Source organism: Prionailurus viverrinus, chromosome D2 (assembly GCF_022837055.1).
Source record: "Prionailurus viverrinus isolate Anna chromosome D2, UM_Priviv_1.0, whole genome shotgun sequence".
NCBI lineage: Eukaryota > Metazoa > Chordata > Mammalia > Carnivora > Felidae > Prionailurus > Prionailurus viverrinus.
Genome location: NC_062571.1, coordinates 31,011,329 through 31,037,925, shown reverse-complemented (window position 1 = coordinate 31,037,925; position 26,597 = coordinate 31,011,329). Strand labels below are relative to the sequence as shown.

General features: G+C 52.4%; 1 protein-coding gene across 4 annotated transcripts in view; it reads right to left on the bottom strand.

Moving 5' to 3' along the window:
- The window catches only part of HK1 (hexokinase 1), a 90,745-nt gene that overhangs the window by 10,236 nt on the left and 53,912 nt on the right, over positions 1-26,597 (bottom strand). For all 4 annotated transcript variants that reach the window (XM_047825022.1, XM_047825024.1, XM_047825021.1 and 1 more), the window contains 11 exons: positions 24,113-24,232; positions 21,092-21,187; positions 20,420-20,519; positions 20,125-20,308; positions 12,955-13,110; positions 10,276-10,509; positions 7,865-8,169; positions 6,318-6,466; positions 5,880-5,999; positions 4,407-4,502; positions 2,641-2,740 (listed from right to left, as the gene is read on the bottom strand). In XM_047825022.1, coding sequence (XP_047680978.1) covers positions 2,641-2,740; positions 4,407-4,502; positions 5,880-5,999; positions 6,318-6,466; positions 7,865-8,169; positions 10,276-10,509; positions 12,955-13,110; positions 20,125-20,308; positions 20,420-20,519; positions 21,092-21,187; positions 24,113-24,232 — 1,660 coding nt within the window. The remainder of the gene's footprint in view (positions 1-2,640; positions 2,741-4,406; positions 4,503-5,879; positions 6,000-6,317; positions 6,467-7,864; positions 8,170-10,275; positions 10,510-12,954; positions 13,111-20,124; positions 20,309-20,419; positions 20,520-21,091; positions 21,188-24,112; positions 24,233-26,597) is intronic.

The window sequence follows — 26,597 nt, the reverse complement described above, 5'->3', positions numbered from 1 at the left end:
CTGTGCACACACATGCATGTATGTAAAATATTACACTGGAGGTTGTCTACTATCATCCATGAAAGTCTGCTTATCTTTACTGATCAACCATGGTCACGGGCTATGCCTGCCCAGTCCACCCTCCCGTGCGTACCAGAATGAAGCCCACAGTTGGTTCAGGGAAGGCCAGCGTCCTCAGCATGTCAGTGGCACCTTTCTAAAGGTGACACCATTTCAGTGTCATGGCCCTCTTTGAAAATCAGAGGGTTCTTCTGAGAAAAGGAACACTTCTCCAGACGCACACATTCTGCATGCACACAATCTGACTGACATACAGTTTCCAGAGGCTCTGAGCCTCTGCTCTCCATCCCTGAACTCCCCACAACAGGGCTAGGCTGTGGCCCCGCAAAGACCGGGGTGACACCACAAAGGGTTTGCGGGTCTCGCCCATGAGGAGTTAAGTGTAGAAACAGAGAGGAAGACTTCTAAAATTTTCACAGCGGGGGTGCCCGGGTGGCTCAGTCAGTTAAGCGTCCGACTTTAGCTCAGGTCATGATCTCGCAGTTTGTGGGTTCGAGCCCCACATCGGGCTCTGTGCTAACAGCTCAGTGCCTGGAACCTGCTTCAGATTCTGTGTCTCTCTCTCTCTGCCCACCCCTGCTCACGCTCTCTCTCTCACTCAAAACTAAGCATTTTTTAAAAATTCCTTAAAATTTTCACAGCAATTTCAAGTGCCATGACACCCAAGCCTGTGGTCATTGGCCTTGTCTCAGTGAACGGACTAGAAATTTTATTTACTTTATTTTTTAATGTTTTTATTTATTTTTCAAAGAGAGAGAGAGGCAGAGTGCGAGCGGGGGAAGGGCAGAGAGAGGGAAACACAGAATCCGAAGCAGGTTCCAGGCTCTGAGCTGTCAGCATACAGCACGACGCAGGGCTCGAACTCACGAACCCTGACATCATGACCTGAGCCAAAGTCACTGAGCCACCCAGGTCCACCCGGCCCGCACTAGAAATTTTAAAACCAACCAACTAACCAAGGAATACTTCCCACAGACACTTTCATGTGCACCTCTGATCACCTGGGGAGCCTGTTAAGATGCAGATTCTGATTCAGAAGGTGGAGCCTGAGACTCTGCATTTCTAACAAGCCCCGCCCACAGGCGGCGCTGCTGCTGCTGCTGCTGCTGCTGCTGCTGGCCCGAGGTCCACGCTTTCCGTCACAAGTGCCACCAGAGTGCCACCAACCCATCCTAGGTGGGATGCAGACGGACCTTCGACACCCTTGGGGGACACAAGGCCGTTCCCACTGGCTAGATCAAAAGGGCTTTGATTGTTTTCATTCCCCTTTAAAGAAACGAGTAGAATTAGCAGATGCTTCTCCCTGGGTAACTGGATTATTCTTAGGTTTTGTTTTCTCTGTGCCCCTTCACTGCAAAGTAGGAAACTGAGAGAAGAGAAGCCCCAGAAATGGCAAGGGGTGCACAGAAAGCCAACACACATAAATCATACTTCTCGCCAGTGGGTGTCGGAAGACATCGATGGATGAAGAGAGAAAAAAGCAGGTGTGAATGAATGCAGCTGCAGCCGTGGAGAACCTCCACCAGCTCGCTCTGGTGCCAGAAACGGCTAATCGGCGGCCCTGAACTGGGCAGGAAGGCCAGGCCCGGCCGGACAGTGGGAATGTGCTGTGTCACTCTGGATTTACAAGGCACACCTAAGCCCATTCGTAAGCAGAAGAGCAGGGCTGCGTGGGGAAAGAGAGGTCTGCGAAAGAAAGGAAGAAGCAACAGAGCTCCGGAGCCAGGCCCCCACAACCTTCCACCTGCAGCTCCTCCCTGGTTTTCTGAATTTCCTCTGGAGCCGAAAATGGCTTCACAAATGAAAAGGTCTTCGGGCACCAGGAAGGCAGCCTGTGGGGGCCTTATCCCAATCTCCCAGACACTTGGCACCCAGTCTGCACCACGGGGCTGCCTGCCACCCCTCCTTGTCCGGGTGGGGCCCGCATCAGTTGGCCAAGAAGCAGGGCCTTCCAGCATCCTGACGCCAGGAGCAGGCTCAAGTGGGCAACTGGTCTTCTCTCTCGCAGCGCAAATCAACATGCTTCAGGAACGATGTGCTCTCAAGCCCAGGCCCCTGACGTGTTTGGACTATAAGGGAACAGCACCCTCTCTGCCGCCCACTGAAGTGGCTGGCATTGCTCACAAACAGTGGCTGCCAAAAGCAAAATGGTGCCCGAGGCTCCTCTCTGGCCCTTTCCCACAGTCAGGGGAGAAGGAGGGCTCTGCTGTCTTCCCAATGGCGGGCCCCGACCCCACAGCACCCACCTGCTGGCCCTCTGTACACGCCCGGCATTGCCCTGATGGCCAGGCCAGCCCCGGTGTTCCCACCCTGTCCACCCAAGCCATGTGAGCCATTCAGAGCCTCGTTCCCGGAGAGCTCCGTTTCTGAGCTGAGTCTGGTCATAGCCTTGGGGTGAGTGTTGGGGAGCAGAAAGTCCCCTGGAGAGCTCTGTGACATTGGTCCAAACTCTGAAGGTGGCACGGAGACGACAGTGACAGATAGTGTCCCACGCAGGGACTGAGCTGCTGGCTCAAGGTCCCACAGAACAGGAAAACTTAGCCATCCCTGCCCCAGAGACAGACCTTCTGGGACACCCACCTACGATGAGTCCAACCTCGCAGGTAGGCTCTTCATAAGCACAGGTCATCATGGTGCCCACCGTGTCATTGACCACAGCCACCACGTCCAGGTCAAATTCCTTCGGAAAGAAAGGGACACAGCTTTAGGGGAGGGACAGCGCTGCCTGATGCATCCTCCAGAATAGTTTCCTTACCAGCCTTTAAAAAGGTAATTAAATGTTGACTAAACACCTACTATTAGTGCTGTTATCTGAAATCTGAGATCTAAAGAAAGTATTCTCCCCATTTCACAGATGATGCTGAGTACTGGCGAGGCAGCCTGGAGGGAACCGCCGTGTGGAGAAAAGCCAAGCGACGGTGGCCAAATAGCTCTCTCTGTCCTAGGAGTGTAGAGTGTGACAGTCGTTCAGAAGGCAAAACAGAAATACCAAATCCATTTCTCAGAATCTGTCCTTCAGATAGAGCCATGCAGGTACCCAAAGGTACCGCATGACTTACACGGGCCCAAAAGAGAAACCATCTAAATACAGAATCGAAAGGGGCGACATAAAACACGGGTTCTAGCAAACACCGGCATCCTGTGCGGCCAAGGGAAAGAATGGGCTTGGTCTCTAGGTAGTGACAGGAAAAGATGCCTGTTTCCTATCAGAGGAAATACGCAGGTTGTATATACAGCAGGATTCCCATTACAAAATGTGTGTGTGGTGACATACGCACAGAAAGTAAACTGGAAGAATGCCAACATCCGGGGCTGTGAAATGGGCCCAAGTAGGCCATCAGGTTTCTCTCCAAAGGGATATAGGCTGGCTAGCATATTCTGCCAGGTGTGACCAATCCCTCTTTCAAAAAGCCATTCATGCCAGCCTTCCCCACCACCTGGTCATTTGTCTGCTCTTTTGAACTAAAGTAAGCAAGCCAGGGGGTGCCTGTGTGGCTCAGTCGGTTAAGCGTCCGACTTTAGCTCAGGTCATGATCTCGCGGTTTGTGACTTCGAGCCCCGAGTCCGGCTCTGTGCTTGATGTCTCAGAGCCTGGAGCCCGCTTTTCGGATTCTGCGTCTCCCTCTCTCTCTGCCCCTCCCCCACTCGTGCTCTCTTTCTGTCTCTCTCCAAAAATAAACATTAAAAAAAAATTTAAAGTTAGTTATTTGACTAATCCCTTCGTTAATGAGTTCATCTCTAGAATTCTTCATTTTCTGTTTTGCCAATGTCCTCCAGCCAAAGAGCAGAGACACGCCTACCGGCAAACAAAGCTGGGTACGCCGACTGCTTGCAACACGGGCGGCACATCTGGTGGAGCATCTCAGAACGAGCTAGAAAGCATTCACGGCGGACAGGACTCCAGCCCAGGTTGGGGGCTTTCGGGAGGGTTCAGAGTGGGGCTGGCTCTGGATTGGATGCTGTCTGGAAGCAAGGCGATTCTGGGTGTGTGCCGAGTTCTGACATGGGTATAGACTTGTCTTATTCTTGTGTAATTCCCTCACAGTCGTGGAGTGAAACCTCGTGTCCAACAGGAGGGCGCCAAGGCTGACTGACAGCACCAGGCTGGGCCCAGCTGCTTTTCTCTTTTCCAAGCTGTAGGAGGATCGTGATTTCACCTTTCTTGGACTACCCTTCAACAACACAAAACCGTTCACCTCCGCTTTACTGCTGACAGTGTGGGGAATTTCTAACCCAGGTCACACGCTTCTGCATTGTTTGAATTCTTTACGACAAGCAAGTACAATTTTCATAACCCCCAAAAAACAGTGAAGATTTTTTTTTTTAAACATCCTTTTAATCGTTACCTCTCTCCTTTTGATCGCATCCCTTAGTAAGGTTGCTACATCGTGCCCCACACAGTCGGTTGCCTTAAAACCCTTCGTCCAGGTGATCAAGATTCCCTGAAACAGGAGAGGCACCAGGAGAATCCTGTGTAATTAGCCCGTCTGAGTAGGATATAAAATTTCACTCCCTCCCTCCCGACTAAGTATCTCCTGAGTATAGTGACACTATGCTAGGACATCTGAGGCACAAAGCAATAAAACACAGGCAGTCCTCCACAGGCCCGCCCTCTCCTAACCATCCCCACGGCGCTCTGGTTTATAATCCTCATTTCACAGATGGAGAAACTGAGGCATAGAAGGATAACGGTGCAGCCTCTGGTAGAACCAACTAGTTCCCTTAAAGAACAGTTTGCCGACAACATAAACGGAGAAATGCCAATTTTCAGTGACCCTGTTACTGCCTAAAGTAAACTTCAGGTTTGAATGAAGCTATACTTCTGCTGGGTGTGTGCTCGGTACGATGGATACGGGTGACGGTGGAAGTGAATTCCTTAAAAAAACATCAGACCTTTAAAAGCTGCAAAGCACAAGTTTATATGGATCTAACTGCTGAGATCTAAACGAGCTCAAGAGGAAAAAGCCCCAAGTCAGCACAGGGACTTGATTAACTGGCTTCCAGAGGCAGGTGGCCTTCCCTGGCTTCCCTCGCGTTGCCAACCGCCAATCGTAGGCCGTAAACCCTGGCCTCAGGCTCTGGGTGATCGGATGCTCCCTCTAGGGCCTCCTCCCTGGCCATACCCGCACCTGTGACTCTACGAGGCCCCCGTGGCTCCTCCAGCATGACTGGCTGGGTCCTGCCTCTGTGACTGCACACTCAGTTCCCTCTGCACCAGGTACCCCCTCCCCACCCAGCCCGGTGCTAAGAGGCAGGTGGAAGGCTGGGGTTCCATTAGACTGTCGGTCCCCTGAGGATGGGAACTGTCACCTTCTGCTCTGTACCCAGCATTTAGTTAGTACTCAGCAGGTGCTCAAGCCCTGACCCTGGACCCTGTTTCATCCCATTTATTAAACAAACATTTATTAAGTATTTCCTCCGACAGAACTCTGTGCCAGGGCACGGGGGTCCTTGCTTAAGGAGCACCCGACACAGCAGAAAAGAAAGACGCAATCAGTAATAATTATGAGAAAAGTACTATCATCGAGGCAACATTCAAAGGAAGAGGGAACACTGAGGAGGGTGAGACATTTTTGCCTGGAGGACCAGGAGGCTTTCACAACGGGGGGAGGGGGGGGGGCTCGCTCCACACGATAAAAGATGAGTAGAGTCTCAAGATGAACTAGAGGGCGTGACGTAAAGCCTGGGCCAACCCGCTGTGACATGTGAGCCGTTCCCAACATCGAGGGGACAGTGAGCCTGGAGAAAGCCTCAAGAGCCAGCCCACACTGGCTACAGGGTGGTCAGCGCCTCCCTGCTCCTACAGGGAAGAGACTTACCGCATCCAAGCTCGTCTGCTTGCAGGGGAATGAGAACGTGAAGCCGAGAGGCATTCTGGGGCCTTTGATCCCCATGTAGTCCAGGAAGTCGGAGATGCAGGAGACGATGTGGTCAAACAGCTTTAGAAGAAAAGAAGGGATTACCCCAGCTCTCTGGTTTCACGCTTTCAGTGCACACGTACAAGTGCACGTTTGCACACATACACACGCACGCACACACACACCCTCCCGACACATGCAGGGCAAGTACCCCTCCGGGAACTTCGCAGTCCCCTGAACAGCATAAGCCCAGCATTGCCGAAAGTGCCTGAGGCTTCCAGGCTACCAGGACACAACTGTAGAGCTGCACGAGCCACGTGGCAGGTTCTGGGGACCGCCAATGCCGCTGGCCGGGTGACCCGCGGGTGCCACCGTGGTAGAAAAGCAAAACCGTCTCACCTCTTCCCCAGTGCCCTGCATGATTTCAATGGGAATGGCATAGATCTTGTTGTGCATTTCCACCGTTCTCTTTTTCCCACTGCGGATTTTCACCAGTAAGACACGGAAATTCGTTCCTCCAAGATCAAGGGCCAAGAAGTCACCGTGCTCTATTGCGGCCAAGAACATAAAGAACATCAAAAACAGCTAAGTGCCTCTTGGCAGCCAGTAACCCAAAGACTCGAGACTTTCGGGGCGGGGGGAGGGCTACATTAAATACGGGGGAGAAGCTGTAAATCCTCCCTCTGGCACATCGCTCAGGCTCAGGGAGGGGCGGGCACTAACTCACTGCCCACCACAACCCTGGAGCCACGCTAGAAGGACGAGAGACCCATGGATGAACCACCTGTCACAATAAACAAACAGAATTCTCCAGGGTTACTGAAAAGCTTGGCAACGATGACGCGATTTGAGGAAAGCTCGTACAAAACCTAGCAATTTACATCGGTGTGTAGAGGGTTTGCAAAAATGTGCACAGTCATTCTCTTCCCTGTGCTTTTCCTCTGCAAAGTGACTTTGCAGCCCTTCCCGTCAAAAGATGGGAGTCTATTTCTGCTCCCCTGGGCTCTGGCCCAGCCTCATGACTGGCTTTGGCCGACCGAGTGTGGCAGAGGCGAAACTGAGCCAGTCCCAGCCTCGGCCTCCAAGAGGCTTCGAAGTCGCTCCTCTCTTTCACAGCCCCTGCTGCTACCGCTCGAACAAGCCCGGTGGCCTGCCGGAGGATGAGACACGTGGCCAGGTACAGCTGCGCTCCAGCTGACTGCCAACGGTCGGACGCGGGAGGGAGGCCTCTGAGCTGACCCACCAGTGACTACAGACTCATGAATGAGTCCAGCAGAGACGAGCTGAGCCTGGCCCAGAGGAGCAACAATCGGTGGTTGGTATTTTAGCCTCTAGGTTTGAGGGTGGTTTATAAAGCAATACTATAATGCCATAACAAGGAACTTATACGTAGGACCTAATTCCTATCACAGACACTCATTATTTCCAGGACGCACCCGAGAAGCCCCTCAGAGTCTCCACAGGGCTCAGCCCCAACTCAGGACCGGCAAGGTCGCGTCAAGGGTTAGATTCTGTTCTCCAACCTGCCTGGGTGTGCAAAGCCCCAGGCCTCTGTCTGCCCCCAGCACACCGTGCCAGGACTTAGGAAGGGTGCGCCGGGTACCTTTCCTTCCGCGGCTTAACCTGTGTGCGAGAGAACCCACAGCAACCTCGGTGCTGTGGGAGAGGCCCGGTTTTGTCCTTTAAGGAACCCTTTCTAATTGTGAGCCGGACTGTGGTTTTCGAGATGGTGCCTGCCTGGGAGGCCAGAGCCGGGGAGAGTCAACTGCCCTGAGTCACACACGGGGCAAGTCGGTGGTAAAAATGGAAGACAGAGGTTCTGAGTGAGTTTTCCGGCTCTTGCCGAAATAAACACAACCACTGGAGAGGCCAACCTCCCTCCGCCCCACTCGGTGGCTGGTAAGAGAAGCAGGAGGGGTATGCTGGTCCCCAGAAGAGGCCCTCACCGGTCCCGTCTGGAGTGCTCCGGACGAAGGAGGGCAGCATCTTGACTACGGCCTTTTCGTGCGTCTGTTTCCTCAGGCCCATGTCCATCTCGGCCCGCATTCTCTTCTTCACCTCCAGCAGCATATCCTTGGTGAGGCGGAAGTGGGCCAGGGTCTCCTCGATCTGCCGGTGCTGCTCGGCCAGGCGGTAGGCCACCGCGGTGACCATGGCGGCCCCCTTGCCGCTGCCGCTCTCCGAGAGGAGGAAGCGCACATCGGAGTCGGGCACCAAGCGCCTCAGAGTCTTGTGGAAACGTCGTGAATACCTGGGGGGGGGGAGGGGGGGAGGGGGGCGTGCCACAATAGTTAGACTGCGCCATCTGTCAGGGACCTCTGCTTCCCCTTCCTTTCCCACCCCTTAATTCCGTTTTCTAGAACTGATTTGCTCATGCCCCAAGTCATGCACACGCACTGTAGAAAAGCTCTGGCAAATGCAGAGGAGTAAGGAGGAAAAATGAAATAGTCACACGCAGAAACAAGGACTCTCATTATCAGCCCGGTGTTTGGGAATCAGGTGCATCAGGAGACAAGGGTGAGCTCTCCAACTTCCACCTCAGGTGACCTTGGGCCTGTGACTTCACCCTGGAGTCCAGGAGGACTGACGCTATCTCCAGACAGTGGTGGGGTAGGCACTGACTGACTTCGTCAACAGCTCAGACTGGTTACTGGCGCTGGGGACAGGCTCCACAATCACTCATAATCACTCTGGTTTTTTTTTATTTTCACCTGCCCTTTCCCTCTGCCCCCAAGGGTCTGGACATTCTCTATTGGCTAGAGGAGGCCTTTAGGACAGGACTCAGTGAGACACAGAGCCTCCGCAAAATTTATGGTCGGTCATCAGGATGGAAGGCTGCCTGCCAAGGGAAACAGGGAAACCAGAACCCCAAATATTAGCAGTGATCAATGCCAAGGGGCAGGACTAAACGTAACTTCTACTCTCTTTGTCATTTTGTGAACTATCTAATGTTTCTGTGTACCAAATAGACGATACTCCTAAAACAAAACGCATTTAGTCAACATTATCGTTTAAAAGGTGACCCTGGGGGAGCCTGGGTGGCTCAGTCGGTGAAGCGTCTGACTTCAGCTCAGGTCATGATCTCACGGTCGTGAGTTCGAGCCCTGCGTCGGGCTCTGTGCTGACCGCTCAGAGCCTGGAGCCTGTTTTGGATTCTGTGTCTCCCTCTTTCTCTCTGACCCTCCCCCCGTTCATGCTCTGTCTCTCTCTGTCTCAAAAAAATAAATAAACGTTAAAAGAAAAAAAATTAAAAGGTGACCCTGTCAGTGACGAGTTCTGGGGGTGGCTGGTGGGGCTGGTCGTCCGATAGCGGGAATGTACTTAACACTTCTGAACTGTACGCTCAAAAGCAGTTAAGATAGTAAATTCTAGATTGTGTATTTTCCCACAATTAAAAACAAATTTTTTTTAATGTGATGTTACAAATCCCTAAGCTCTCTTATCCATACATTTGCCGAGAAACCACCCACCCCCCCCCCAAAATGATAGCTAGCTCCATTATCGAAAATTTTACAAATACTTTAAAAATATGAAGGAATAAAATTACAAACCTAACGGACAATAGCATCTGACTAGCTCAAACCCTGCCCCCTCGTGACAATGATTTCCATTTAAGTCAACGTTTATTATTCAACGCCCGCTAGAACTGGAGTGAGGGCGTCACAAGGCCACTCTATGTACACTTCGTATATATGGTGGCAAAGTACCTGAGGTCCTGTGCGAAACTCACGTCAAAGGAGCTGTTGTTAAAAGCTAGTCTGTAATTATAGACACAGAATTTCACCTTTAGCCTTTAAAAAATGTGCAAGCCGTGTTCTTCTGCAGCTAAGGCGTTCACTACACCAGGAGGCAGCACGGTGACTGCCCCTCATCGTCAACAGGGGCCATTTACAACTTCTAGCTCCCTCCGGCTCTCCGCTCTCAGATGCAAAATGTCAACAAGCTGCCCGTTTAAAAAAGGCACGTCTGAGGGGTGGGGAGCCTTTCACAGGAACCTCTAAAACAAGAATGTGGGCATTGCACCCTTGACCCAAGCTACAGTGAGGATGAAGGTTGTTGACGAAATATGAGTAAGCAAGAGGATTTAAGATACAGACATGTTCCACCCAGCGCTCCTGGCAGCTACAGAAATCCCCAAAAAGACTTATGAAATGAGACTTGACAGTCCAGAAGCAACACCAGGAGAATGGGCTGAGGGCCAGATACTTCTCAAGTGGGCAATTCTGACCTTTCTGCCCAGAACTAGATACACTCTTGTATGCCAAAAACCTTCACTGGGTGCAAAAGTCTGACCTTTGGAGGAGGTCCTTAGCCCAGATGGGCACTGAGCACCAATGATAGCAAAGGGCAGACTCACTGTGGGTGCGTCTTGTAAAGAGACCCGTCGACACCAACCGTGGTCCGCAGCCTGGGTGTGCCCTTGTTATCTCGAAGGCGGTTCAAGATGGCGCCCAGCGTTGCAGCCACCAGGTTGGCAGAGCGAAATGAGACAATGGTACACACGTGCTGGACTGAAATACAGTCGTCATCAGATGGTTCCACTCCCAGGCGGGTCAGGATTTCTTTGGCATTGTGGAGGCCTTCCTTATTCCTGTGAGGTCAGAGGCCAATTAACCGTGGGTTAAGGACCACATCAGGCAGTGCAAAGCACTGAGGTTCGAAAGTGCTGGAAAGGTGAGGGGCGCCTGGGGGGCTCAGTCAGTTAAGCGTCTGACGTTGGCTCAGGTCATGATCTCACAGCTCGTGAGTCTGGGCCCCGCTCTGTCAGCACAGAGCCAGGAGCCTGCTTTGGATTCTGGGTCTTCCTCTCTCTCTCTGCCCCTCCCCCACTCGTGCCCACTCTCTCTCTCTTCAGATTCTGTGTCTCCCTCTCTCTCTGTACCCACCCCCACCTCGTGCGTGTGCCCGCTCTCTCTCTCTCTCTCTCTCAAAAATAAGCATTAAAAAAAATTTAAAGAAAAAAAAAGTTGTATGGTATGGAATTAAGACATCAAATGCTTGAGAACAGGAGGAAAAGTCTACTCTGTAAGAAATACCAGGTAATAGGAGAAAAGATAGCAGTAGGCCGGGTTATGACACGCCGGGCACACGGAGAGAGGTGGAGAGGCGAGACATAGCTGCCCACCCCGGAGCTCAGTGCTTAGGAGACCCAGGGAGACCCCCGGCGCTTGGGGTCTGCGAGTTGCCCTGGGAGGCTTACACTCCCTTGAGGTTTTCCAGTCAAGTTTTAATTTTCTACGTACACGTTTTGTTATCTTTTGTTAGATTCGTTCTGAGGTACTTTATAATTTTTTTACTATTACAGACGACATGGTATAGACGGCATAAATTCACGTGTATATATCTTTTGTTCACTTTAACGTAACATAGTAACGTAAGATGTTAATATGGGGGAAACTCAGGCAGCGATATGGGCAAACACTCAGCACCGTCTCTGCAATATTTCTGTAAGTCTAAAACTATTCTAAAATAAAAGGGTTATTTAACATTTTAATTATTGCCAATACATAGAAATATAATTGACTTTGGCATCTCCTCTCCAGATGATTCCCTTACTTCTCATTATTCTATTCACTCCTCTAGATATTGTTGGTGTTCCATACACACAATTAACACCTGCAAATAATAATACTTTTACTTCCTCTTTTTTTATTCTTAAGCCTTTAATTTTTCTTTCTTTTTTTTTTTTTTTTCTTTTTCAACACTGGCTACGACTCCAGACAATGCTAAATAAAAATGGGGGATCCTCTCTTACTCCCGATTTTAAAGAGAATGCTTTGAACGTCTGTCTGCCCTGGTAGGATGCTTAGGTTTTGCTGAGAAAGCCTTTATTCCAATACACACGCTTTCCTGAGCTAGCTCAAGTGGGCTTTTGTTTCGTGGTAACCAGTGGGCCAACACCAGAAGCAGGCCAAAAGGAAGGTAGGCATTTCCTGACTCTGTCGATGACTTTGAAGGCATGCCATGAGCCTCCTGCCCCCTCCCTTCTCAGTAGCCAGCCCGAAGGCCGGAGGAGAGAAGTGGCTGGGAACTCAGTATCATGGCGCCCCGCTGACACCAGCTCTCCCCTGGTAGTTCCCGAAGGAGAGCGATCCTCAGGTAAATGCCCGTACATGGATGTGGCAGAGACATACGTCCACATAAACCCCGTCCCACTCCTCAGCCTCCTTCTCTACCTGCAGACAGCTCATGGGCATCGCCTCCCAGGAGCCAGAGCTAGGAAGCCACTGGTTCGATCGGAGTCTCCAGGACCACCGCAGGGCGGTGGCAATGACAGCTTCGTACAGAGATGAAAGGACTTCTCCAGCACCAAGCTAGCCCTATCTTTCAGCAGGTGGCCTCACCTGGCTACATGTCTCCGAACCAGGAACAGAGCCTGGTGGCACACGGAGGCCGGCCACAAGAAAGGAGTCCTTCAGACTTGGAGGTGCCCAACCACATCAAACGGCTGTGGGATCAAGTTTACCCTCTTCCCTCTCAGGGTGAAGGCCCGCAAGTAACAGTCAAGGCAGAGAAATCCGGGTTTCTCAAGTTGAGGCCGAAAGGTAGCAGTCAGGTTTCTGGCTGGACTCCTTCCTCCCATGTCGATCTGCCCTGTCTCAGCTGTCAATCGATGTTTCCCAAACTTGTGCCAGGGAACATGTCTGGCGGTTAACAGGTGAGAGAATTGGGGGGAGTAGTGGGAGGGCATTTCAGGCATAAAAGAAGTTTGGGAAATTATAAGTTAGCCAAAGCGAACTGGGCTCCCTTTACCATGCTAATGAGTACTGTAAATCTCTAAATGGAGGATTTAGTAATTCCTGATTCTTCACGGAATACCTTATCTTGAGATCCCCAGGGTTCCCTGGAACACAGTCTACAGAAGGTCCTACTATGTGCAGGGAGGCTTCCAAGCCCAGGCCCCGGGCTCAGTGAGCGTCTCGTTCACCACTGGAGTCATCTACTCCCTGGGTTCTAATCTCCCCTGTGTGTGCAGGTGGGGATGGGGAGGGGCTGGAGCAAAGGAAAAGAGAAAGCCTTGAGGGGCGGCACCTACTTTTCAATGGCTGACACATCACTGGTCTTGAACTTCCCCCTGGTGAGCAGCTCCGGGGTGATGCGTCCTTCAAATAAGAGGCCCTCCTTGGCCATCTTGACCAGGATCAGTCGAACCAGCTCCCCCAAGTACATGCCACTCACCATCTTCTCAAACCTGCAGGAGAAAAGTGTATGGCACCTGTCAGGTCCTTCCTACGTGGGTACCCCAGGGGCAGCTCGTGAGGAATAGGACAGACAGAGGGGAGGGAGAGGGAGCCACCGCCTCGGGCTTCTGAGCTCATGGTCCCGCCGGCAGGCAAAACCACACACAACCGCGTGACTAAATGGTGACGGGACAGCAGTGGGGGAGGGGTGACTCCTCTAGACCCCACACCTATCCCTAGGTGGACAGAGGAGGTAAGCAGGGACAGGCGGGGAAGGCTGCCTGGAGGTGAGACTGGGGATGACGAGGAGGCCCCCAGACAGAAATGAGAATATGATCATTTCTTATAAAACTCTATGCTCTGCCTTTTATTTTTTATTTTTTATTCTTATTTATTTGTTTTTCTTCTTTAACGTACGCTCCACGCCCAGCACAGAACCCAACATGGGGCTCAAACCCACGGCTCTGAGATCAAGACCCGAGCTGAGATCAAGAGTCAGACGTTTAACTGACGGAGCCACCCAGGCACCCCTTTGCTATACTTTTTATTTTTATTTTTTATTTAAAAAATTTGTTTAATGTTTATTTATTTAAAAAAAAAAATTTTTTTTTCAACGTTTATTTATTTTTGGGACAGAGAAAGACAGAGCATGAACGGGGGAGAGGCAGAGAGAGAGGGAGACACAGAATCGGAAACAGGCTCCAGGCTCTGAGCCATCAGCCCAGAGCCTGACGCGGGGCTCAAACTCATGGACCGCGAGATCGTGACCTGGCTGAAGTCGGACGCTTAACCGACTGCGCCACCCAGGCGCCCCTAATGTTTATTTATTTTTGACACAGAGAGAGAGAGAGAGAGACACAGTGTCAGCAGGGGAGGGGCCGAGAGAGAGGGAGACACAGAATCCAACGCAGGCTCCAGGCTCTGAGCTGTCAGCACAGAGCCTGACACGGGGCTCAAACTCATGAACCGTGAGATCATGACCTGAGCCGAGGTCGGACGCTCAACCGACGGAGCCACCCAGGTGCCCCTTTGCTATGCTTTTTAAAGGGTTTTCGTCTCCATCACTCCACTAGGGAGGCTCCAAGCCCTGAGAGAAGGAGGTGGCTGGGGAACATTCTCTCCATTTCCCAGCTCAGTCAGAACAGGTAAATGCCTTCTCTGAGGGAAGGCTGAGTAGACGATGGGGCTGAAACACAGCCATTTCCCATGGGACTCCTGTCACCGGCCACCTCCCTGGCATCCATGTTCCCCTTCTCTAGCCAAAAGGAGTAAAAATTTGCTTTGGGGTGCCCATTCCTCTCCCACTGACCTCACCCTAAATGCCAGGGGAGGGCTCTGAGTAGCTTAAAGCCAATCAGCTCATCCCGCTGCTCGGGTGGCGCACAGCCACGGGCCAGTCACAGAGCGAATCCCCTCTCTTGTGTCCCCGGGAGGGGTGGCACGAGGCGTGGGCTCTGTAACTGCAGCGGCCACCTTGAGCCCGACGCTGCAGAGGAGAGGCTACCACGGACCAGGGCTCCACGCCACACCTGAGCCAGACTCAGGCCCCGAATGCTGGCTGGGCAGGGCCCAGGAGGAAGCCCTGAGCCGGACAGATCAGAGAGGCAGGTCCACATCCAGGTGGCCTGCCTCTCCTCCGAGGGAGGCCAGCTGGCACACCCAGAGCTGGCTGTGACACAGCAAAACAATCTGTTCTGTTCAGAGCCAGGCCCGGGAGCCAGGGATGTTGCTGGGACCTGAGCGCCTGGCCCTCCCTCGCCCCGACGCGGGCGCAGAGAAACACCGCTCCCATTGTTCCTGCTCCTGACAGGACCAGACAGGACCGCCCCAGCCACAGCTGTGTCGAGGATCCCTGGCAGGACTCAGGCCTTTCTGAGGCCCGGCTGCCCAGCTGCCGCCCCAGGTACCTGTGGGAACGGCCTCTGCACAGCCCCGAGCCGGAATCTCGAAGCAGGCACGAGCCAGACTGCCCGGGGCTCAATCCCGGCTCGGCGGCTTCCTGTGCTACTTACTTCTTGATCCCCTCACCCAGAATATGGGGATAACGGCAGGGCCTACCGCTAAGGCTGCTGGGCAGAGGATAGGAGTTGATATGGGCAAAGTGCTAGAATGTCTGCCCTTGCTACGCATCCCACTTTACTAAGCACTTCCCATGTAGTAACTTATTTGATCCTCACTAAAACCCTATGAGGTAGACAATATCACTATCCCCACTTTGCAGATGAGGAAGCTGAGGCATAGAGAGGTTATAAAACGTGCCCATGGTCACCGTCCCAGTTAAACACCAGAGGCTATGCTCTAACCGCTGTGCTGTTCTGCCTCTCTCATGGGCAATGTCATTTAATGTCAGCTATTACTGTCATGCTAGCAGCCCCCCCCCCAGCCCCACCCCCAACCCTATCTCTTTGTCTGCCTTCATCAGCTCACTCCTTCCTGAGGCAGCCTGCCCCCACTGGACAGCGTGACAACAGAAAAGGTTCCTGCCCTTAGGATGAGCCAAAATCAGCCTCCTGGCACCTTCTGCCCCTTGCTTTTCACTTCGCCCTCTGGAGACACTCACAACGATCTCCCTTTTCTACACGACGTCTCTTCCATACATGGACCCCATCATCCCCTTTTCCTAGAACCCCTGTCAGAGCAGCAAAACCAGGAAAAAGCACCTCTGATGAGCCTCGCTCAGCTCAAGCCAAAGGCTCACGGACACAGCAGGGCTCCTCAACCAACATGCTCAACATGCTCTGCTCAAGTGAAGCCAAGTAACCAGGCAAGCCATGATTCACCTCCTAGCACTCAGGGCCCACAAACACCAAGGAGCCGCAGCCTTCCCACCGGCCGGTGGGCACAGGCAGGGCCGACACCCACGTGGCCTGGGGACAGGCTGGCAAGGGCGGGCTGGGGGTCATGTTCACACAAGGGGAGCAAGGACTCGCATGCCGATCGGGAGCTCCCCTGGCAGCCGGGGTCCGCTCCAATGGGCCGCCCGGGACCAGAGAAGTGGGAGAGGTCTGAGGCCACGCTAAGCAGGATTAGAGCTCTGGAGAGGTTCCGTGGAGCAGGCAGAGCAACCATAAGAAAAGGTGTTTGGGGACTGACTTCACTAGCGTTCAGGTCAAAGAATTCTGCAGGTCAAACCATCCTGCTGTCATGGTCACTGCTGCTGCTGTCTTGGGGGTCATGTGGCTCCTTGCATGTTGAAGGATGTGATAAGGAATCACATAGGGCAATGGGATTCAAAATTCCAGACACGACACGGAAAAAGAAGATTAAGGAGTCCAAGAAGACAGGAGGGGACGAGACGGAGAATTAAAAATCACAGAGGGTGGGACCCAAATCTGTAGTAGGAGACAGGCATGTGACCAGAACAGGCCCAGTGTGGAAGGGTGGTAGGGAGGAAGCTGAATATCTGATCCCTTCTAGAGAGAGACCTTCTAACTCTGGGGTAAGGCTAGGGTTGCTGGATACTCAGGGCTGTCCCCTGCTATCCTGAAAGTAGTTATCACCAGTGCAGGCAGGAGCCACAGAGCTACCGTGACGATACCCTTCCTGGCCAAATGTATACAGTTGGTACTCAGTAAACGCAAACTTCAGTCAAAATGAATGAGTGCGTATGTAGTGGTGTGGAGTCCGTCTGGGTACCGAGGGCTTTTGCACAAATCCCACACACTTACATTTTCAACCCTGGTTAAAAAATGGAATCACCTGGAGAGCTCTTAGGCTCTTAAGGACAGGACCCGACCGGGCCCAACTGGGTCAGAATTGGGAGGAAGGCGGGTAGGGTGAGGGGATGCCGGGGCTACAATATGTTTTTTAAAGGCCTTTATGGGGGTGCCTAGTTAAGCGTCTTGACTCCTGACTTGGGCTCAGGTCATGATCTCGTGGTTCATGAATTCAAGTCCAGTATAAGGCTCTGAGCTGGTGGCAGGGAACCAGCTTGGGATTCTCTCTCTCTCTCTCTCTCTCTCTGCTTCTTCCCTGTGTGCATGCATGCTCTCTCTCTCCCCCAAAATAAATAAGCTTAAATAATAATAATAATAATAATAATAATAATAATAATAAATAAAAGGCCTTTATGTAAAGGCGATGAGCAATCAGCGATGAAAAACCACTCCTCCAGACCACCACTGATGATGTTGGTCCATAAATGGTAAGAGATGAGTCTTAGATATTCTAGAAGGTCACTCTAAAAACTCAAACTTTCAAATAGGGCAGAAAACCCTAAACCTAAGCCACACCAACCCTCAAGAGAGTCTTGGGCCAGCTTGTCCTATCACACTGCCTTAATTTCCCCACCAGTCAAATGGAGCAGACACCTCTCCCTGACAAGAACCAAATTCTGGCATTTGCACAGAATAAGGAAGACTCCAAAACTTAGGCAAGGTACCTAGGAAAGAGCAAAAATTTGCTTTGGCAAAAAACTCTCTGGCCAATAGCCTATTTCCAGGAATATGTGATGTAACTCAAGAATGTAACTCTTTAGCATTGTTCTTAACAAGACCCGACCTATGGTGACCAATAAACAGGGAAACACACTGGAGAAGACTGACTTCACCCCACCCCTTCACTATTCCACCCAACCACCTGTTTATTCACCACCCATCTCCTCCCCATCTAGCTACCTCCCCATATACCATCCATCCATCCATCCATCCATCCATCATCCATCCATTCTCCATTTCCCTATCTACCCATTCTCCATTTCCCCATCCACCCCCATCCATCCTTCCATCCATTCTCTATTTCCCCATTCACCCCATCCATCCATCCATTCATCTATCCATCTATCCATCCATCCACCTTTCCATCTTCACTCCTCCTGCTTAATCCACCATCCATCCATCCATCTCTATCTATGCATCTATCCAACCACCAGTCCAAAAATGTTTATCGCAAGGCAACTGTGAGCCCAGTTCACAGTTCAGCCTGGGGATACAGTTCAGTCCCTTAGAAAATTCAGAAATACTTCAAAATAGACGGCAGAGAAATCCAGGCTTCCACCCAAGCTACATGGGATCCCTGTGCTGAGGCTGAGGATACGGACCAGACATGGGCCTGGGTCACATCTGCTCAGTTATCACAGGTAACTGCCCTGCTCCCTGAGAAGGGCGACTTCTGATTAAACGATTGATAGTAACAACAGGTACGGACGGGTACATCATCTCCGATCTGAAACCCCTGGGGTCGCATATGCTTGGGAATGTGGAACCGTGAGAATTTTAGAGATGCACTGTGATACACAGGCACATATTACAGAATATACCCAGAGGTACCTGAGATAATGATGTGATCAAGCACATCCACAGATCTCCAGTGAACTGTAAAGTAGGCACAGTAAACAGCTTCATGTCACATGGGGTCAGGTTTTAGTGCCGCAAGTTAGGTGAATGGACTGGGGGGAAAAAAAAACCTTTGGCTGCCAGAGCTCTGGAACAGGCTTCCTTTACCACCAAGCTGGTACCCCAGTCTCTGGATGCAGAGTTGATGTTCAACTCTGGATCTAAGAACCTGGCATTCTCTTTCTGAGAAACCTAGGTTATTCACCACCACCATTACCAGTGGAGGGGGGCCGCCCACTTATGGGATTCCATTAATTCGGGTGGAAAGCCCAATCATCCAGCCTAGGCTATGGGGATTTTTGGGTGATGGGTTTCTTTTTTTTTTTTTTAATTTTTTTTTAACGTTTATTTTTGAGACAGAGAGAGACAGAGCATGAATGGGGGAGGGGCAGAGAGAGAGGGAGACACAGAATCGGAAGCAGGCTCCAGGCTCTGAGCCATCAGCCCAGAGCCTGACGCAGGGCTTGAACTCACGAACCGTGAGATCGTGACCTGAGCTGAAGTCGGGCGCTCAACCGACTGAGCCACCCAGGCGCCCCTGGGTGATGGGTTTCAAAATGACAAAAGAACTCCCATTTCTCTCTGGCACAAGTTAAGGACTGCTAAGGGGTGCCTGGGTGGCTCGGTCAGTTAAGTGTCCGACCCTTGATTTCAGCTCAGGTCATGATCTCATGGTTTGCGAGTTCAAGCCCCACATCGGACTCTGTGCTGACAGCATGGTGTCTGCTTGAGATTCTCTCTCTCTCCCTCTCTCTCTGCCTTTTCCTTGATCGCATGCTCTCTCTCTGTCAAAATAAATAAACTTTTTAAAAATTATTAAAAGAAAAAAGATAAGGACCGCTAAGCCAACAGGGTTGAACACCTGTCAGCGCACTGATAGCATCCGATCCCAGGATAAGGCTGCTGAGGGGTTGATCAGAGTGCTGCTAGCACAGGGGCACCGCAGAAAAACAGGGGCATATGCACTTCAGGAAGTAAGTAGCTCCTATCCAGAAGTGCCCACACTAATGTCTGTCCTGAATGTCACTCATACCTCGGCAGCTCTCCAAGGCCAAAAATAACTGACCCAGTAAGTCTGATGCTCTTTATCAACTCTGACCCATCCGCCTATCCATGACACAGAAGAAGTTTCTCCCTTCTCCCGTCTCCCTAAGGTCTATATGACTCAAATGGTTTGCACTCACTCCTCTGCATAACCAACATTTACACGTGGGACATACCTCCCCAACTAGCTCTTAAGTACTGGACAGGAAGGTCCTGCTCTGTCCTCGGAGCCTAGCACAGAGCTCTCAAGAAGTAGCATCGAATGAGTGGACACTCACTCTCTCTGCTCAGCTGATGCCCTGCTTACCTCATGGCCCCGCTCGCTCTGAGTGGCAATGCTAGTTTTCTACAGTGCTTCTGAACCGTAGCTTTCTGCGAGTGCTTCTGTATTTCTAATTTCCAAGATTTTTTATGAGGACGCAATTAGAGCGTAATCAGACAAAGAGACAATCATTCAAAACGTGCTTTTAAAGCGGCAGTCGCCACAGCTGCGTATCTATCCACAGCAGGAGTGACGGGTCCCGCAAATTTGCTGGGCGTCTCCCTTTGTGACTACCTGCCTTCTGCCCCTATCACCTCACAACCCACGCCTTTCGTTAAGTGTCCCCTAAGTCATGTGCACGAATCGTCAGAAAAGGTGGGACTCACAGCTGCTTCCCAGGGTTGAGAGAGCCACGGTCTATCTCCCGGTCGAACTCGGTGCGGATGTCTTCGAGGGACCCGTCGTCCCCAAAGGCCCCCCACTCCGTGTTGATGCACATCCTGCCCTCGTCGCCTTCCACCAGGTCAATGTGCCTCAGTTCCTCCATGTAGCACGCGTTGGTGCCAGTGCCTGGGAGAGAGAGACACGATCAGAAGGTGTGACCACCACAAAATCAGGAGACGAGGCTGTGCCCTCCGGACACACCAGCCGAAGGGACGGATGAGGAGGAGGTGACGTTACCAATGATGAGGCCGACTTCGCACTGCTGGTCGTCGTAGCCACAGGTCATCATGGTCCCCACCGTGTCGTTCACCACAGCCACAATGTTGGCATCGTAGTCCTGGGGACACATGAGGGGGTGTCACCGTCCACTCTCGCATGGGAGCGGAGGTCACCAACCTTCAAGAGAGCGTGGCAAGAGAGCTCCCGTTTCCACCCCTGCTCCTGGGAGTGGCGCTGCTCTCGCTGCCGGCACTCGAGTCGGCTGGATCAGAGCGCGGTAATTACATTAGGGAAACTGCACAGTCATCTTAATTACCTGGCTTAAGAGTCTTTCCAGAGCGGATCTTGCGCACAGAGCCACAGCCCTCTACAAAGCACCGCACCACATCCGTGCGCTGACTGCCCTTGTTCGGTGCGCACCGGCGGCACCCGACCGCGTCAGCTCCCCGCACGGCCCAGCGCTCCCCCCGCCCAAGGGCCTGGCTCCTTCGGGCGGCACTTCGGAGACCCCTGCTTTGAGCCACCCCAACCTTCGGGGCCGTGGACCCCCACCGTTCATCTGCCTGGGTCTTCGAGACACCCACGTGATGCCTCAGGCCGTGCGCTCCTGCCCCGTGGAAGGGCCTGGTCTGTTTTAGATCACAGACTTCTCCCCACACTCCCCCACCTCCAGGCGGCCCCAAAAGTTACCCCGCGCTTTTTGATGGCTTTGTTAAGCAGCTTCACCACATCCATTCCCTCCACTCCGCTCGCTTTAAATTTCTTTGTCCAGGTGATCAGGATGGCCTGCAAAGGAGAGCAGATGGGGGTTGGACGAGGGCCGGGAGGCCTCCAGAACCCCCAGGTCCCCGGGGAGGCTGCTCAAGACAAGTGACAAAGCAGAGGCCCAAAGAGGACAAGCGGTTCAGCCAGACTCCATTTAAAAAGAGAACAAGAGAAATCCCTTCATTGCCTGATCACCCCTCCCCACCTGCAAGCCAGGTCCCGGCTTCCACAGCCCCAGGGAAAGAGAGGCAGAGCCAAGTTGGGCAGGGAAACCAAATGCCAAGATAATCCTTGGCTACTGAACTTCTAAAGCCAGGTCCTAGAGATTGCAGGGGAATAGCGACTAAATACGATGTATGCCTCGTCCCTGACTTGGGACTTTAATCCCCGTTTGGGAGCAGCAATACAATACGATCCATTTGTGCTTGTGGATTAATGGACAGACATCAAAAAGGAGAGACAGCCAGCAGTCATTCACTTGGGAATGGGGAAGGGTCAGAATTTTACTCTTTACTTTGTACCTTCATATTGTTTCAATAGCTTTACGTATTGCTCTCGTATTCTTTTTAATCCAAGATACTGAACAAAAGAATACTTGTTATACTTGAGTGTTGTTCTCTGAAAGGAGAAAGCTGCCATACACGCGGCAGGGCTGGGAAGACTTGTTACTGCTCAGGTCCCGTGGGCCCCTGGGGGCTGGGATGGGAGGTTGCCCATTCACGGGCTGCCCCGGCTCACGGCGAAAGCCACGCGGCCTGTAAGGCGCACAGAAGGGTGCGTGTTTGGGAGAGTTTGTGGTTCTTTGCTCGGCAGCGGCCTGCTGCAAAGCCAGGCATTCCAAAAATCTCTGGACACTGCTTTCTTCCCCTCAATCCCAACCCCCAAGAGGCCTCCAAGAATGTTGTGGAAGGAATGCGGGGCTGGAAATCAGCAGGCGAGTCCTATTCTCACACTTCTGCCCGTTTCCTCGTGGGCAGCTCCCCAAATTCCTCTGAGAGTCACTTTGCTCACCTGTGGGACAAGGCAGCTGGTCTAGATCTGGACAATCTTGAAGATTCCAGGCATCCCTGAGGAGTGGGCACAGGCCCCCTGGATGGCTAATTAGTCTGCGGTCCGCCGGCTTCTTGGCAGGCAGCATGGCCCGGCCTAGGAAGCCCTCCCCGGATGGGGGTTAAGGCCTGTGGGTGGGGGCCCTGCCTCTAGCTCCTCTGCCTGCAAAGCCCCTCTACCGGGCTATCTGCCCTGCTCTGGGGGGCTCTCCTGCTCTGAGGATATTCTCTCCCCATTCTGCCATGCCTTCTTCCCAGGAAGATTGCACCTTCTGGGGGGCAGGCCCCATCTGCTCCCCGTTCTCTCCCAGGGCCTAGCCCCGCATGGGGATAGCACTTGGTCAATAGCCACCGGTGAACAAAGGAGCAAGCAAATGAGTTGCTACATTCTCAAGCCATCCCCCACCTCTCACGGTGGGAAGGGATGTCAACACTGTCTCTGCCCAGGGGGCATGACTGTCATGTCTCCACTCTCAGAAGCAAAGGGAAACTTAGTACCAACAACAGGCTTTGAGAAAAGGTTTGCGAAGGCACCCTAGAAGCGAAAGTGACATGAACACCTTGGAGGTGTCGCAGGGCCAGATACCAGAGTCTAGAGTGGCCACCGCGGTCCTTTTGGAGACAGGAGGACAGCAGTGTTTCGAGGTCTTTAACTGGGGGGAGCGGTCGGGGGAGCAGGGACTAGGTGAGGTGGTGCCCAGGGATTCTGGTCCTAGATCTGCCATTAATAAGACCTGTGACCTTGGGAGGCTTCCTTTCCCATCTGAGGAAGGAGGGGCTTGGCCTGCTGAGCTCTCAAGCCCCTTCTCGCTCTAACGTGACATAATTACACAAATCAGACAGAAGGAAGGGCTCCAGGAGCATGACGCGGTGCCCAGGACAGGGCACTGACCCGAAGAGGCACAGGGGAGCTGCCCAGGAGTGCGGAGGGCACCACAATGTTACCATCCTGCACAGGCTCTGGAGCCACACTAGTGGCTCCCCACAGCTAGCTCTGCCCACAGCTGGTCTGGGCTCTGCTTCCTCCTGGCCGGGTGGTCTTGGGCAGGTTCCTAATCCCTCCACGCCTCAGTTTCCTCCATCTGTAAACCGGGAACCGTAAGCACTTCACTCACGGGGTGTCTGAAGATCACGTGTGTTAACTGTGACGTGCGCCTCAGGACGGGAGCCTGGTACCCGATGGCCCCTCCGGAATGTCAACCATCGGGGTCCCTGTTATAGGAGTCTGTTCACAGGTTGCCTGTGTGTGTGTTTTGTCTCTCCATGAAGAAAAGGCACAAGGTCGCATCTACTTATTTTGTATCCCGGCAGTATGCTGAGGTACAATGGGGCCACGGAGTTATGCCGGAGTCCTTCCTTACTAAACAGGTGAATGAATGAATGAATGAACGGACAGCAAGGGGTGCAACGATCCACCTGGAGGTCAGAAGGGGAACCAACAGCGTCTCTGGGGCTGGAGCCAGGCACTGGCAGAAGCTGTGGAGAGGCGGCCCTGGGCCCGAGGCGTGGGATCCTGACCAGATTCCCTGGAACCAGGATGGCCTCCAGGTAAACACCACGCGGTACATCTCTGACAGAAGGCTCGGCAGCCTCTCTCACTGTCACCAAACCTACCTTCCCTTCCTTCGCTTGCTTGAGCTTCACAAATGTCTCTACTTACCTAATGGCCACAAACGCCATGATTCGTCTCTAGAGGTATGTACATCACTTAAGTAATTGACGGATAAACACAAGATGGTGACCTCACGTTAACTCCTACAAATGTTTCTATTTAAGAAAAATACGAGACATGCAGGCCATCCGGTGAGCAAAAGGGAAAAAGAATCGGGCCGAAGGGCTCATCAGCTTTCCCTCTTTAGGGCTTCTGTGGGGCCCGCCACTCCCAGCGTGTCCTTACCTCGTCTATTTTGGACTGCCGACAAGGGAAGGAAAACGTGAATCCCACAGGTAATTTCTTGTCCTTGATTTTCTTTTTCTCCATGAAGTCTCCCAGGCACTCGGCGACGTGATCGAAAAGCTAAAGAAAGTGCAAGAGCAGTCAGGACGGGGACAGGGGACAGGGGACAGGGGACCGGGCATTTCGGGGAAAGAGGTAAACAATTCCCTCTGCAAGAGGGAAAAGAGCGCCCCTCTGGGAAAGCCGCACTGGCTGTGAAGGCTAGAGAAAGAGTCCCTTACAAGGAGACCTCCCTGCGGGCCAGCACAGCTCAGGAAGCGGTCCAAACCCTTTCATCGGGACCGGCCCGTGGGCGGTCATGGTCTGCCTAACTGGGCGCTGAAGAAATTTTAAAATAAGAGGAAATCACCTCACCCTCCAGAAGGCACAGGCAGTGGTCTCCATGGCCCCCTCCCAGGTGGGGCATTTTCCGGCCCCTTCCCTGTATCTGTATCCCTATCTCCCGCCGTCTGTGTAAATTCCCAACGCTACGGGAGGGTCACAGCCTCTAGCCCACCTGAGCGATTCAGCAATCTTCAGACTCCTGAAGCGTGATACGCACACGTGGAAAAGCGCACACATCCTTTAGGCGCAGAGTTCACGGATTCTCAAAGGCTCACCCGCCTGTGTCACCAGCACCCAGACGCCTCCCTCACGTCCCCTGCGGTCACTGCCACCACCTAACCCCACAAGGGCAGTCGGCAGCCACTCTGACTTCCAGCACTCTGGATTTGTTGTGCTGTTTTTCTGTCACACATAAATGCAACAAGGACATGTTCTTTCACTGGACATTATGTGTCAGAGAATCGTCCGGGCTGAGGTGTGCCTTTAGAGACCATTCGCTCTCACTGCTGCATAGGATTCTGTGGTATGGACACACCACAATTTGTCCAGTGGATTTTAGTTTTAGTTTGTCTGCTCCACAACACATTGCCTGGGGTAAACACACGCATCTTAGAATCCACTGGAAAGAACACAGAGCGCTGTTTCCCTAGCCTCTGTATGAATACTGTCCATGATGGAAGGCTCACCACCTCTAAGCCAACCTTTTAGGATCAAATACCTCCCCTTGTCTCAAATGTATCCAGAATCAGGGTAGCTGGGTGGCTCAGTCGGCCAAGCATCCAACTCTTGATTTCAGCTCAGGTCATGATCTCACGGTTCAAGAGTTCAAAACCCATGTCGGGCACACTGATAGTGTAGAGCCTGCTTGGAATTCTCTCTCTCTCTCTCTCTCTCTCTCTCTCTCTCTCTCTCTCTCTCCCCCCCTCCCCTGTTCTCTCTCTCTCTCTCTCTCTCTCTCTCTCTCTCTCTCCCCCCTCCCCTGTTCTCTCTCTCTCTCTCTCTCACGCACACACACACACTAAATGAATAAACTTTAAAAAAATAAATAAATAAAATACAATGCATCCAGAATTGAATATGTTTCATATGTGTTCTGAACACAGGAAAGCTTAGTGGAATGAACAACCTCCCTTTTCCTTAGCTCTATACCTTCATTAATGTAATCAAAGTATACATACGCTCTTTGGGGCACCATGCCACAGTCTAGGTCACCCTCTGTCTTTTTCACATGGCTGTTATTACACTAGACCTCCCTCATGTACAGGATTGACACAGCTACAGAGCTTCTAGAAGGCCAGAAGAAGGCAGTGTTGGCAGAGCTAACCACATGGTCACAGGAAGCAACCCCAGCCCGTGTACCCAGACAAGGCTATCTTCCCAAAGGCTTTCCTTGCAGGGATATCCTTGAGAGGGGGCCAGAAGTCATTATTCCTATTCCCCAACTTCCCCCAGATGCTCCCGACCTAGCTCTAAATTCTGACTTTCCTGCCAGCGTGAAGGAAAACCTGCCGATTCTGATCTAGGAGCCTCTGTCCCTGAGTCACTATTACTCAGACGATGGCTGCAGCCAGTGAGTCCGACTAAAGAGACACATGACCACCTTCCCTGGAGAAGCCCGGCTAAGCTTCCTGCGACCTACATTTCCAAGTAATATAAACCCATTCCTAAGTCCGTCAGCAAGCCCCGCGTCATCGGCTGTCACAAGCTCCAGGCCCCCCTGTGGCCCTCAACCGAGAGGGCTGGGTGAGAGGAAGGCCAGGCTGCAGGCAGGAAGGAGCAGGGAGAACGCAGGCTGCAGGAACGGATTCGCACGGGGGAGGCGCTGTAACCAGCTCCCAGACCCAAACGGAACACAGCCACCCCCAAGGGCTCTGTCGAGAAGGAAACGCGCGGTTGTGAAACGCCCACAGTTCCAGGAGCCACAAGCCTGCTCAAAGAGACAGGAAGCCACCGCCACACTAAGTATGCTTGTGACCAACCAGGCGGGGAAGTTACCCGGCCTCGCTGGGCTCAAAATTTCAGGGTCTAAAAAGCACTATTTTCCCCCTCCTAACAACATGATCATGATTTTAAAAATCCCCACACAGAAATTCAGTTTCTC